This window comes from Oncorhynchus mykiss, unplaced genomic scaffold (assembly GCF_057628025.1).
Source record: "Oncorhynchus mykiss isolate SJ-2025 unplaced genomic scaffold, ASM5762802v1 scaffold98, whole genome shotgun sequence".
Classification (NCBI taxonomy): domain Eukaryota; kingdom Metazoa; phylum Chordata; class Actinopteri; order Salmoniformes; family Salmonidae; genus Oncorhynchus; species Oncorhynchus mykiss.
Window position 1 is genome coordinate 2,555,001 of NW_028322097.1, and position 13,002 is coordinate 2,568,002.

General features: G+C 48.0%; 1 protein-coding gene across 1 annotated transcript in view; it reads left to right on the forward strand.

The window, feature by feature from the left end:
- The window catches only part of LOC149970068 (protein diaphanous homolog 3-like), a 359,874-nt gene that overhangs the window by 208,814 nt on the left and 138,058 nt on the right, over positions 1–13,002 (forward strand). The window contains exon 11 of the mRNA XM_090228749.1: positions 4,657–4,795. Within this exon, the coding sequence (XP_090084875.1) occupies positions 4,657–4,795 (139 nt within the window). The remainder of the gene's footprint in view (positions 1–4,656; positions 4,796–13,002) is intronic.

Here is a 13,002-nt window from a genome sequence, read left to right on the forward strand (position 1 = left end):
AGCTTTAATACACTATTCAGCCAGCTCCATAATGGAGTCTCCACTGTCTCCACTGGCCATAGCTTTAATACACTATTCAGCCAGCTCCATAATGGAGTCTCCACTGTCTCCACTGGCCATAGCTTTAATACACTATTCAGCCAGCTCCATAATGGAGTCTCCACTGACCCCACTGACCATAGCTTTAATACACTATTCAGCCAGCTCTATAATGGAGTCTCCACTGACCCCACTGACCATAGCTTTAATACACTATTCAGCCAACTGACCCTCTGTCTCTCTGACTGACCCTCTGTCTCTCTGACTGACCCTCTGTCTCTCTGACTGACCCTCTGTCTCTCTGACTGACCCCATGTCTCTCTCTGACTGACCCCTGTCTCTCTGACTGACCCCTGTCTCTCTGACTGACCCCTGTCTCTCTGACTGACCCTCTGTCTCTCTCTGACTGACCCTCTGTCTCTCTGACTGACCCTCTGTCTCTCTGACTGACCCTCTGTCTCTCTGACTGACCCTCTGTCTCTCTGACTGACCCCTGTCTCTCTGACTGACCCTCTCTCTCTCTCTCTCTCTGACTGACCCTCTCTCTCTCTCTCTCTCTGACTGACCCTCTCTCTCTCTTTCTCTGACCCTCTCTCTCTCTCTCTCTGACTGACCCTCTTTCTCTCTCTCTCTGACTGACCCTCTTTCTCTCTCTCTGACTGACCCTCTCTCTCTCTCTCTCTCTGACTGACCCTCTCTCTCTCTCTCTCTGACTGACCCTCTCTCTCTCTCTCTGACTGAACCTCTCTCTCTCTCTGACTGACCCCATGTCTCTCTCTGACTGACCCCCTGTCTCTCTCTGACTGACCCCCTGTCTCTCTCAAATCAAATCAAATAAAATTGTATTTGTCACATACACATGGTTAGCAGATGTTAATGCGAGTGTAGCGAAATGCTTGTGCTTCTAGTTCCAACAATGCAGTAATAACCAACAAGTAATCTAACTAACAATTCCAAAACTACTGTCTTGTACACAGTGTAAGGGGATAAAGAATATGTACATAAGGATATATGAATGAGTGATGGTACAGAGCAGCATAGGCAAGATACAGTCTGACTGACCCCATGTCTCTCTCTGACTGACCCCCTGTCTCTCTCTGACTGACCCCTTGTCTCTCTCTGACTGACCCCATCTCTCTCTGACTGACCCTCTGACTCTCTCTGACTGACCCCCTTCCTCTCTCTCTCTCTCTCTCTCTAGACAAACACACCTGTGAGTGTCTGTATCTGCCACAGTGAGGTAGACACAGCTAAATGTGACAGTGTGACAATGTTCTGCCGGACCTCCCGTTGTCGTCTGGCGGTGTCTCTGTCAGGTGTCACTTAGAGCAGACCCGGGATAAAACGGAGAGGGACGTGTGTATTTTGTGACAGGAGAGTGTCTGAGTGACAGGCCGGCAGGCCACAGTGGGACAGATGTTTCCTGTCATTCTGGTTCTCATCAGGTCGCAGACATCTCCCAGCGAACTCGTCTTCTCTGCTGCTTCTACCATAGAGTGTGATGTATTCCTAACCAGACTCACCAGATGTTAATGGTCTGAGAGAGAGAGAGGAGAGGAGAGGAGAGCAGAGTAAATGCAACATACTCTCACCTCACATAGTGTGCATTCCAAATATACCCTATTCCCTACGTAGTGCACTACTTTAGACTAGTTCCAAATGGTACCTGGTCTAAAGTAGTGTACTACATAGGGAATAGGGTCTGTTTGGGACGCAGGCATTCTCTAGAACATCCTTTAAGTGTCCATAACAGACTCAGAACACAGTAGAGAACACTGGATAATGAGGCCTCGTCCTCTTCTCTCTCTCTCTCTCTGTCTCTCTCTCTCTCTCTCTGTCTCTCTCTCTGTCTGTCTGTCTCTCTCTCTGTCTGTCTGTCTCTCTCTCTCTCTGTCTCTCTCTGTCTCTCTCTCTCTCTCCCTCTCTCTCTCTGTCTCTCTCTCTCTCTGTCTCTCTCTCTCTCTCTCTGTCCCTCTCTCTCTCTCTCTCTCTCTCTCTCTCCTCTCTCTCTCTGTCTCCCTCTCTCTCTCCTCTCTCTCCTCTCTCTCTCGTCCTCTCTCTCTCTCTCTCCTCTCTCTCTCTCTCTCTATCTCTCTCTCTCTCCTCTCTCTTCTCTCTCTCTCTCTCTCTCTCTCTCTCTCTCTGTATCTCTCTCTCTCTCCTCTCTCCTCTCTCTCTCTTTCTCTCTTTCTCTCTCTTTCTCTCTCTTTCTCTCTCTTTCTCTCTCGCTCTCTCTCTCTCTCTCTCTCTCTCATCATTCTCTCATCTCCTCTATCTCCTTCTTTCCTCTCCTCTTCTCTCTGATCTCCTCTCCTTCTCTCTTTATCATTTCTCATTCTCTCTCCCTCCCTCTCTCATAACCCAGCCTGATTCTATCTCCCTCTCTCATAACCCAGCCTCATTCTCTCTCCCTCCCTCTCTCATAACCCAGCCTCATTATCCCTCCCTCTCTCATAACCCAGCCTCATTCTCTCTCTCTCCCTCCCTCCTAACCCAGCCTGATTCTCTCTCTCTCTCTCATAACCCAACCTCATTATCCCTCCCTCTCTCATAACCCAGCCTGATTCTCTCTCTCTCTCTCATAACCCAGCCTGATTCTCTCTCTCTCTCTCTCATAACCCAGCCTGATTCTCTCTCTCTCTCTCATAACCCAGCCTCATTATCCCTCCCTCTCTCATAACCCAGCCTCTCCCTCTCTCCTAACCCAGCCTCTCCCTCTCTCCTACCCCAGCCTCATTCTCTCTCTCTCTCCCTCCCTCCTAACCCAGCCTCATTCTCTCTCCCTCCCTCTCTCATAACCCAGCCTCATTCTCTCTCCCTCCCTCTCTCATAACCCAGCCTCATTCTCCCCCCTCCCTCCTAACCCAGCCTCTCCCTCTCTTCTAACCCAGCCTCTCCCTCTCTCCTAACCCAGCCTCTCCCTCTCTCCTACCCCAGCCTCTCCCTCTCTCCTACCCCAGCCTCTCCCTCTCTCCTACCCCAGCCTCTCCCTCTCTTCTAACCCAGCCTCATTCTCTCTCCCTCTCTTCTACCCCAGCCTCTCCCTCTCTCCTACCCCAGCCTCTCCCTCTTTCCTACCCCAGCCTATCCCTCTCTCCTACCCCAGCCTCTCCCTCTCTCCTACCACAGCCTCTCCCTCTCTCCTACCACAGCCTCTCCCTCTCTCCTACCTCAGCCTCTCCCTCTCTCCTACCCCAGCCTCTCCCTCTCTCCTACCCCAGCCTCTCCCTCTCTCCTAACCCAGCTTATCCCTCTCTCCTACCCCAGCCCCTCCCTCTCTCCTACCCCAGCCTCTCCCTCGCTCCTACCACAGCCTCTCCCTCTCTCCTACCCCAGCCTCTCCCTCTCTCCTACCCCAGCCTCTCCCTCTCTCCTACCCCAGCCTCTCCCTCTCTCCTAACCCAGCTTATCCCTCTCTCCTACCCCAGCCTCTCCCTCTCTCCTAACCCAGCTTATCCCTCTCTCCTACCCCAGCCTCTCCCTCTCTCCTACCCCAGCCTATCCCTCTCTCCTACCACAGCCTCTCCCTCTCTCCTACCCCAGCCTCTCCCTCTCTCCTACCCCAGCCTCTCCCTCTCTCCTACCCCAGCCTATCCCTCTCTCCTACCACAGCCTCTCCCTCTCTCCTACCTCAGCCTCTCCCTCTCTCCTACCCCAGCCTCTCCCTCTCTCCTACCCCAGCCTCTCCCTCTCTCCTAACCCAGCTTATCCCTCTCTCCTACCCCAGCCCCTCCCTCTCTCCTACCCCAGCCTCTCCCTCTCTCCTACCCCAGCCTCTCCCTCTCTCCTACCCCAGCCTCTCCCTCTCTCCTACCCCAGCCTCTCCCTCTCTCCTACCCCAGCCTCTCCCTCTCTCCTACCCCAGCCTCTCCCTCTCCCCTAACCCAGCCTCTCCCTCTCTCTGAGTCTGAAGCCTGTTTTAGTGTGTTGTCTGAGGGAGTTGGAGATGATGCTGAACTGTGTAATCTTCCTGTAATGGTGGCTGGTAAAGATGTCTAGGTTTGGCAGCTGTCTGAGATGGGCCACACATATCATTACTCTGTTCTCTTATCTCTCTCTCCTCTCCCCATCCATCTCTCTCTTTTTCTCTCTGAATTTCAATTTAATTTCAATTCAAGGGCTTTATTTGCCTGGGAAACATATGTTTACAAGTGAAATAGATAATGAACAAATCTCTCTCCTTCTGCCTCCCTCTCTCTCTGCCTCTCTCTCCTTCTGCCTCTCTCTCTCTCTGACTCTCCTTCTGCCTCCCTCTCTCTCTGCCTCTCTCTCCTTCTGCCTCTCTCTCTCTCTGACTCTCCTTCTGCCTCCCTCTCTCTCTGCCTCTCTCTCCTTCTGCCTCTCTCTCTCTCTGACTCTCTCCTTCTGCCTCTCTCTCTCTCTGACTCTCTCTCCTTCTGCCTCTCTCTGCCCCTCTCTCTCTCTCTGACTCTCCTTCTGCCTCTCTCTCTCTCTGCCTCTCTCTCCTTCTGCCTCTCTCTCTCTCTGACTCTCTCCTTCTGCCTCTCTCTCTCTCTCTGCCTCTCTCTCCTTCTGCCTCTCTCTGCCCCTCTCTCTCTCTGCCTCTTTCTCTCTCTCTGCCTCTCTCTCTCTACTTCTCTCTCTTCCCTCCCACAGCAAGCGCTGAAGGAGAACGTGAGGAGGAGAGAGGCGGAGGAGAAACAGAGGAGAGCGTGGGTGGCCAAGGAGAAGGCGGAGAGAGAGAAGCAGGAGAGACAGCAGCAGAAGAAGAGGAGACTGCTGGAGGTCAACACAGGTAACGATGAACCACTGATCTCCTCAACACAGGTAACGATGAACCACTGATCTCCTCAACACAGGTAACGATGAACCACTGATCTCCTCAACACAGGTAACGATGAACCACTGATCTCCTCAACACTGATAACACAATGTATGGCTGATCTCCTCAGACAACATCTACTCAATGTATGGCTGATCTCCTCAACCAATGTCTACTCAATGTATGACTGATCTCCTCAACCAGTGTCTACTCAACCAATGTCTACTCAATGTATAGCTGAGTTAGACCGAGTTTTTAGTTTGACATTTGGGTAAGACGTTCTATGATGTGTATATACCTATGAAGCATTATAACATCCTTTGTAATGCCTTATAAGACACTGAAATGCTTTTCTGAAGACACCAGAGTCTCGGTCCGTTTAGGAGTGATGAGTAACTCTTACCGTATGAAACGTGGTTACTGATTACGGTGTAGACTAACTGATTACGGTGTAGACTAACTGATTACGGTGTAGACTAACTGATTACGGTGTAAACGAACTGATTACGGCGTAGACTAACTGATTACGGTGTAGACTAACTGATTACGGTGTAGACTAACTGATTACGCCGTAGATTAACTGATTACGGTGTAGACTAACTGATTACGGTGTAGACTAACTGATTATGGTGTAGATTAACTGATTACGGTGTAGACTAACTGATTACGGTGTAGACTAACTGATTACGGTGTAGATTAACTGATTACGGTGTAGACTAACTGATTACGGCGTGGACTAACTGATTACGGCGTAGACTAACTGATTACGGCGTAGACTAACTGTTGTTACGGTGTAGACTAACTGATTACGGTGTAGACTAACTGATTACGGTGTAGACTAACTGATTACGGTGTAGACTGACTGATTATGGTGTAGACTGACTGATTACGGTGTAGACTAACTGATTACGGTGTAGACTAACTGATTACGGCGTAGACTAACTGATTACGGTGTAGACTGATTACAGTGTAGACTGACTGATTACGGTGTAGACTAACTGATTACGGTGTAGACTAACTGATTACGGCGTAGACTAACTGATTACGGCGTAGACTAACTGATTACGGTGTAGACTAACTGATTACGGTGTAGACTAACTGATTACGGCGTGGACTAACTGATTACGGCGTAGACTAACTGATTACGGCGTAGACTAACTGATTACGGCGTAGACTAACTGTTGTTACGGTGTAGACGAACTGATTACGGTGTAGACTAACTGATTACGGCGTAGACTAACTGATTACGGCATAGACTAACTGATTACAGTGTGGACTAACTGATTACGGTGTAGGCTAACTGATTACGGTGTAGACTAACTGATTACGGCGTAGACTAACTGATTACGGTGTAGACTAACTGATTACGGTGTAGGCTAACTGATTACGGTGTAGACTAACTGATTACGGTGTAGACTAACTGATTACAGTGTGGACTAACTGATTACGGTGTAGGCTAACTGATTACGGTGTAGACTAACTGATTACGGTGTAGACTAACTGATTACGGCGTAGACTAACTGATTACGGCGTAGACTAACTGATTACGGCGTAGACTAACTGATTACGGTGTAGACTAACTGATTACGGCGTAGACTAACTTATTACGGCGTCGACTAACTGATTACGGCGTAGACTAACTGATTACGGCGTAGACTAACTGATTACGGCGTAGACTAACTGATTACGGTGTAGACTAACTGATTACGGTGTAGACTAACTGTTGTTACAGTGTAGGCTAACTGATTACGGTGTAGACTAACTGATTACGGTGTAGGCTAACTGATTACGGTGTAGACTAACTGATTACGGTGTAGACTAACTGATTACGGTGTAGGCTAACTGATTACGGTGTAGGCTAACTGATTACGGTGTAGACTAACTGATTACGGTGTAGACTAACTGATTACGGTGTGGGCTAACTGATTACGGTGTAGACTAACTGATTACGGTGTAGACTAACTGATTACGGTGTAGACTAACTGATTACGGTGTAGACTAACTGATTGCGGTGTAGACTAACTGTTGTTACGGTGTAGGCTAACTGATTACGGTGTAGACTAACTGATTACGGCGTAGACCAACTGATTACGGCGTAGACTAACTGATTACGGCGTAGACCAACTGATTACGGCGTAGACCAACTGATTACGGCGTAGACCAACTGATTACGGCGTAGACCAACTGATTACGGCGTAGACCAACTGATTACGGCGTAGACTAACTGATTACGGCATAGACTAACTGATTACGGCGTAGACTAACTGATTACGGCGTAGACTAACTGATTACGGCGTAGACTAACTGTTGTTACGGCGTAGACTAACTGATTACGGTGTAGACTAACTGATTACGGTGTAGACTAACTGATTACGGCGTAGACTAACTGATTACGGCGTAGACTAACTGATTACGGTGTAGACTAACTGATTGCGGTGTAGATTAACTGATTACGGTGTAGACTAACTGTTGTTACGGTGTAGACTAACTGATTACGGTGTAGACTAACTGATTACGGTGTAGACTAACTGATTACGGTGTAGACTAACTGATTACGGCGTGGACTAACTGATTACGGTGTAGACTAACTGATTACGGTGTAGACTAACTGATTACGGTGTAGACTAACTGAATACGGTGTAGACTAACTGATTACGGTGTAGACTAACTGATTACGGTGTAGACTAACTGAATACGGTGTAGACTAACTGATTACGGTGTAGGCTAACTGTTGTTACGTCGCCTGTACAGAAGAGCCAAGAACTCAGAACGACCCAGAACCTCTTTATCCACAGTCATTGCACCAGTGACCACAGTCCTATTTGTCTGGCAGACGTTGGTAGAAACACTGCATTTACTGACCTTTAACAAGGAGTCTGGTCTCTCTCTCTCTCTCTCTCTCTCTCTCTCTCTCTCTCTCTGTCTCTCTATCTCTCGCACTCTCTTTCTCTCTCTCTCTCTCGCTCTCTCGCTCTCTCGCACTCTCGCACTCTCTCTCTCTCTCTCGCTCGCTCGCTCGCTCGCTCGCTCTCTCTCTCTCTCTCTCTCTCGCTCTCTCTCTCTCAATTCAATTCAAGGGGCTTTATTGGCATGGGAAACATTTGTTAACATTGCCAAAGCAAGTGAGGTAGATAATATACAAAAGTGAAATAAACAATAAAAATGAACAGTAAACATTACACATACAGAAATTTCAAAACAATAAACATATATACATATATACAGTGTTGTAACAATGTTCAAATGGTTAAAGTACACAAGGGAAAATAAATAAGCATAAAAATGGGTTGTATTTACAATGGTGTTTGTTCTTCACTGGTTGAATTCCTCCCTCTCCACACTGTGACATGGGGGAGGGAGAGAAGCATGGAGGAGGGAGAGTAGCATAGGGGAGGGAGAGAAGCAGGGGGAGGGAGAGAAGCATGGAGGAGGGAGAGAAGCATGGAGGAGGGAGAGAAGCATGGAGGAGGGAGAGAAGCATGGGGGAGGGAGAGATGCTGCTGAATCCCTCCCTCTCCACACTGTGTCATGGGGGAGGGAGAGAAGCATAGGGGAGGGAGAGAAGCATGGAGGAGGGAGAGAAGCATGGAGGAGGGAGAGAAGCATAGGGGAGGGAGAGAAGCATGGGGGAGGGAGAGAAGCATGGAGGAGGTAGAGAAACATGGAGGACGGAGAGAAGCACAAAAATGTGACCATTGCTGGAAAAAAGACAACTACTGTTGTCCTGGTTACAGAGAGGAGAGCCACAGCTCTCTGTGAGGATGTCATGTATTTACAGCCCCTTTACAACCAGAGTAGACTGTAGGTCTGAAGAGACGAAAATACATCTGATCATTCCACATCCTGTTTAGATAGGATGCACATCAAAATATAAATCGTCGCATTTCCTGTTTACGTTAAATGAAATGTCTGACTGTTTTAATTATAGACTACCGTCTCAGTTGTCTGACTGTTTTAATTATAGACTACCGTCTCAGTTGTCTGACTGTTTTAATTATAGACTACCGTCTCAGTTGTCTGACTGTTTTAATTATAGAATACCGTCTCAGTTGTCTGACTGTTTTAATTATAGACTACCATCTCAGTTGTCTGACTGTTTTAATAGACTACCGTCTCAGTTGTCTGACTGTTTTAATTATAGACTACCGTGTCAGTTGTCTGACTGTTTTAATAGACTACCGTGTCAGTTGTCTGACTGTTTTAATTATAGACTACCGTGTCAGTTGTCTGACTGTTTTAATAGACTACCGTGTCAGTTGTCTGACTGTTTTAATAGACTACCGTCTCAGTTGTCTGACTGTTTTAATAGACTACCGTGTCAGTTGTCTGACTGTTTTAATAGACTACCGTGTCAGTTGTCTGACTGTTTTAATAGACTACCGTGTCAGTTGTCTGACTGTTTTAATAGACTACCGTGTCAGTTGTCTGACTGTTTTAATAGACTACCGTGTCAGTTGTCTGACTGTTTTAATAGACTACCGTGTCAGTTGTCTGACTGTTTTAATAGACTACCGTGTCAGTTGTCTGACTGTTTTAATAGACTACCGTGTCAGTTGTCTGACTGTTTTAATAGACTACCGTGTCAGTTGTCTGACTAGACACTGTGTCTATAGTCCGGCTGCTAATGTAATGTAAAAGTCCATTTAAAACAAAGACATGTATTGTTTATTTGTTGTTATTGAGCAAAATAGTTACATTTATTGCGATAATACTATTTGTCCATATCGCCCAGGTCTATCTCTCTCTCTCACACACACACACACACACACACACACACACACACACACACACACACACAGTGTCAAGCACATTGCCAGACAGTGAACTCTGGAGTTTATTCACTAGGAAACAAATCAGGGACTGGTTTTGACCCGGGACACCAGTTGAGTGTAGTAATTATGATCAGGTAGACGAGATAAGAGGCAGGACAGGCTCGGTGTTTACAGTGAAATACCCCCTGGGGGTCGTCCTGATTCTAGACCTGGGCTCCCCAACCCTCTTCCTGGAGGACGGTAGACCTACAGGCTCAGTGTTTACAGTGAAATACCCCCTGGGGGTCGTCCTGATTCTAGACCTGGGCTCCCCAACCCTCTTCCTGGAGGACGGTAGATCTCCAGGAAGAGGGTTTGACTGTAAACCTACAGGACAGTAGATCTCCAGGAAGAGGGTTGGACTGAAAACCTACAGAACAGTAGATCTCCAGGAAGAGGGTTGGACTGAAAACCCACAGGACAGTAGACCTCCAAGAAGAGGGTTGGACTGAAAACCCACAGGACAGTAGATCTCTAGGAAGAGGGTTGGACTGAACACCCACAGGACAGTAGATCTCCAGGAAGAGGGTTGGACTCATAACCTACAGGACAGTAGATCTCCAGGAAGAGGGTTGGACTGAAAACCCACAGGACAGTAGATCTCCAGAAAGAGGGTTGGACTGAAAACCCACAGGACAGTAGATCTCCAGGAAGAGGGTTGGACTCATAACCTACAGGACAGTAGATCTCCAGAAAGAGGGTTGGACTGAAAACCCACAGGACAGTAGATCTCCAGGAAGAGGGTTGGACTCATAACCTACAGGACAGTAGATCTCCAGGAAGAGGGTTGGACTGAAAACCCACAGGACGGTAGACTTCCAGGAAGAGGGTTGGACTGAAAACCCACAGGACAGTAGATCTCTAGGAAGAGGGTTGGACTGAAAACCCACAGGACAGTAGATCTCCAGGAAGAGGGTTGGACTCAACCTACAGGACAGTAGATCTCCAGGAAGAGGGTTGGACTCATAACCTACAGGACAGTAGATCTCCAGAAAGAGGGTTGGACTGAAAACCCACAGGACAGTAGATCTCCAGGAAGAGGGTTGGACTGAAAACCCACAGGACTGTAGATCTCTAGGAAGAGGGTTGGACTGAAAACCCACAGGACAGTAGATCTCTAGGAAGAGGGTTGGACTGAACACCCACAGGACAGTAGATCTCCAGGAAGAGGGTTGGACTGAAAACCCACAGGACAGTAGATCTCCAGGAAGAGGGTTGGACTCATAACCTACAGGACAGTAGATCTCTAGGAAGAGGGTTGGACTGAACACCCACAGGACAGTAGATCTCCAGGAAGAGGGTTGGACTGAAAACCCACAGGACAGTAGATCTCCAGGAAGAGGGTTGGACTGAAAACCCACAGGACAGTAGATCTCCAGGAAGAGGGTTGGACTCAACCTACAGGACAGTAGATCTCCAGGAAGAGGGTTGGACTGAAAACCCACAGGACAGTAGATCTCCAGGAAGAGGATTGGACTGAAAACCCACAGGACGGTAGATCTCCAGGAAGAGGGTTGGACTCCCCTGTTCTTCACAGACAAATCTTAATTTCTATGCTACAGACTCCAGAACTCAAGAGGTGATTTTAAACTTTTCAATTTAAGAGAACTAGCACAGAGAGAGAGATAAAACTTCAGCCAACATTTTGTCACTGTGGCTTATAGAGAAATGTGACGTGTGCTGAGAAGCCTGAAATATATTTAGATACGCTGAAATTAAGACAACGCAAAACCAGGACGCTCTTGATATCCCTGAGGAATGGGATGATACACACACACACACACACACACACACACACACTCTGAGTCACTCTCTGACACACACACACACACTGAGTCACTCTCTAACACACACACACACACACACACTGAGTCACTCTCTAACACACGCACACACACACACACACACACACACTGAGTCACTCTCTGACACACACACACACACACACACACACACTGAGTCACTCTCTGACACACACACACACACACACTGAGTCACTCTCTAACACACACACACACACACACACACACACACACACACACACACACACACACACACACACACTCTGTCCCTCAAACACAAACTAAAGGAACCTGTATCCCATCTAACCTCTCTACTACCCTGTACACACTTAACATGTATACCTTCTAACCTCTACTACCCTGTACACACTTAACCTGTATACCTTCTAACCTCTACTACCCTCTACACACTTAACCTGTATACCTTCTAACCTCTCTACCACCCTGTACACACTTAACCAGTATCCCTTCTAACCTCTCTCCTACCCTCTTATCCAGTATCCCTTCTAACCTCTCTACCGTTCTGTACACACTTAACCAGTATCCCTTCTAACCTCTCTACCACGCTGTACACACTTAACCTGTATCCCTTCTAGCCTCTCTACCACGCTGTACACACTTAACCTGTATCCCTTCTAACCTCTCTACCACGCTGTACACACTTAACCTGTATCCCTTCTAACCTCTCTACCACGCTGTACACACTTAACCAGTATCCCTTCTAACCTCTCTCCCACTCTGTACACACTTAATCTGTATCCCCTCTAACCTCTCTCCCACTCTCCACTCCGCTGGCAGAGTCTGTCTGAGTCCCAAATAGCAGCCTATTCCCTGGCCTATATAGTGCACTACTTTAGACTGGAGCCCGTTGGGCATTGAGCCCTGCTCTTAAAGTAGTGTGCTATATAGGGAATAGGGTGCCGTTTGGGACCTGGTGCCCTTCTAGACATTAGCCATTACTTACTGCTTGGAACGACTGTATTAAAACCCCCTCTGCCAACCAATGCTGTGTTAACAGGAATGTTAGAGAGGAGTGGGAAAGAAATCAACGAGAGAGAGAGAGAGAGAGAGAGAGAGAGAGAGAGAGAGAGAGAGAGAGAGAGACGTCTGTCTGGATCAGGCCAGACTCACAGGCCATCTGCACTAAAAGAGCTTCATCTTTTTTTCCCAGAACAAAAGGTTTTGTGTCCCAAACACTACCCTATTCCCTCTGTAGTGCACTATTTTGCACCACAGCCCTATGGGGCCTGATCAAATGGAGTGCCCTACATAGGGGGATAGGCTGAGAGAATGGCCATTTTGAATGCTCCTCTACTGCACCGCGCGGTGACCCGTGATGTTCAACAGTTTGTTTCTGATGGTGACTTTAGGATGGTACAGGCCTGTGTCTGTCACAGTGAGGCCTGTGGCTCCCCCCCCCCCCCCCTCCCACAAGGCCTGGGTCTTGATCTGCGGCTCCTCTCCCCCACAAGGCCTGGGTCTTTCACAGTGAGGCCTGTGTCTGTCACAGTGAGGCCTGTGTCTGTCACAGTGAGGCCTGTGTCTGTCACAGTGAGGCCTGTGTCTG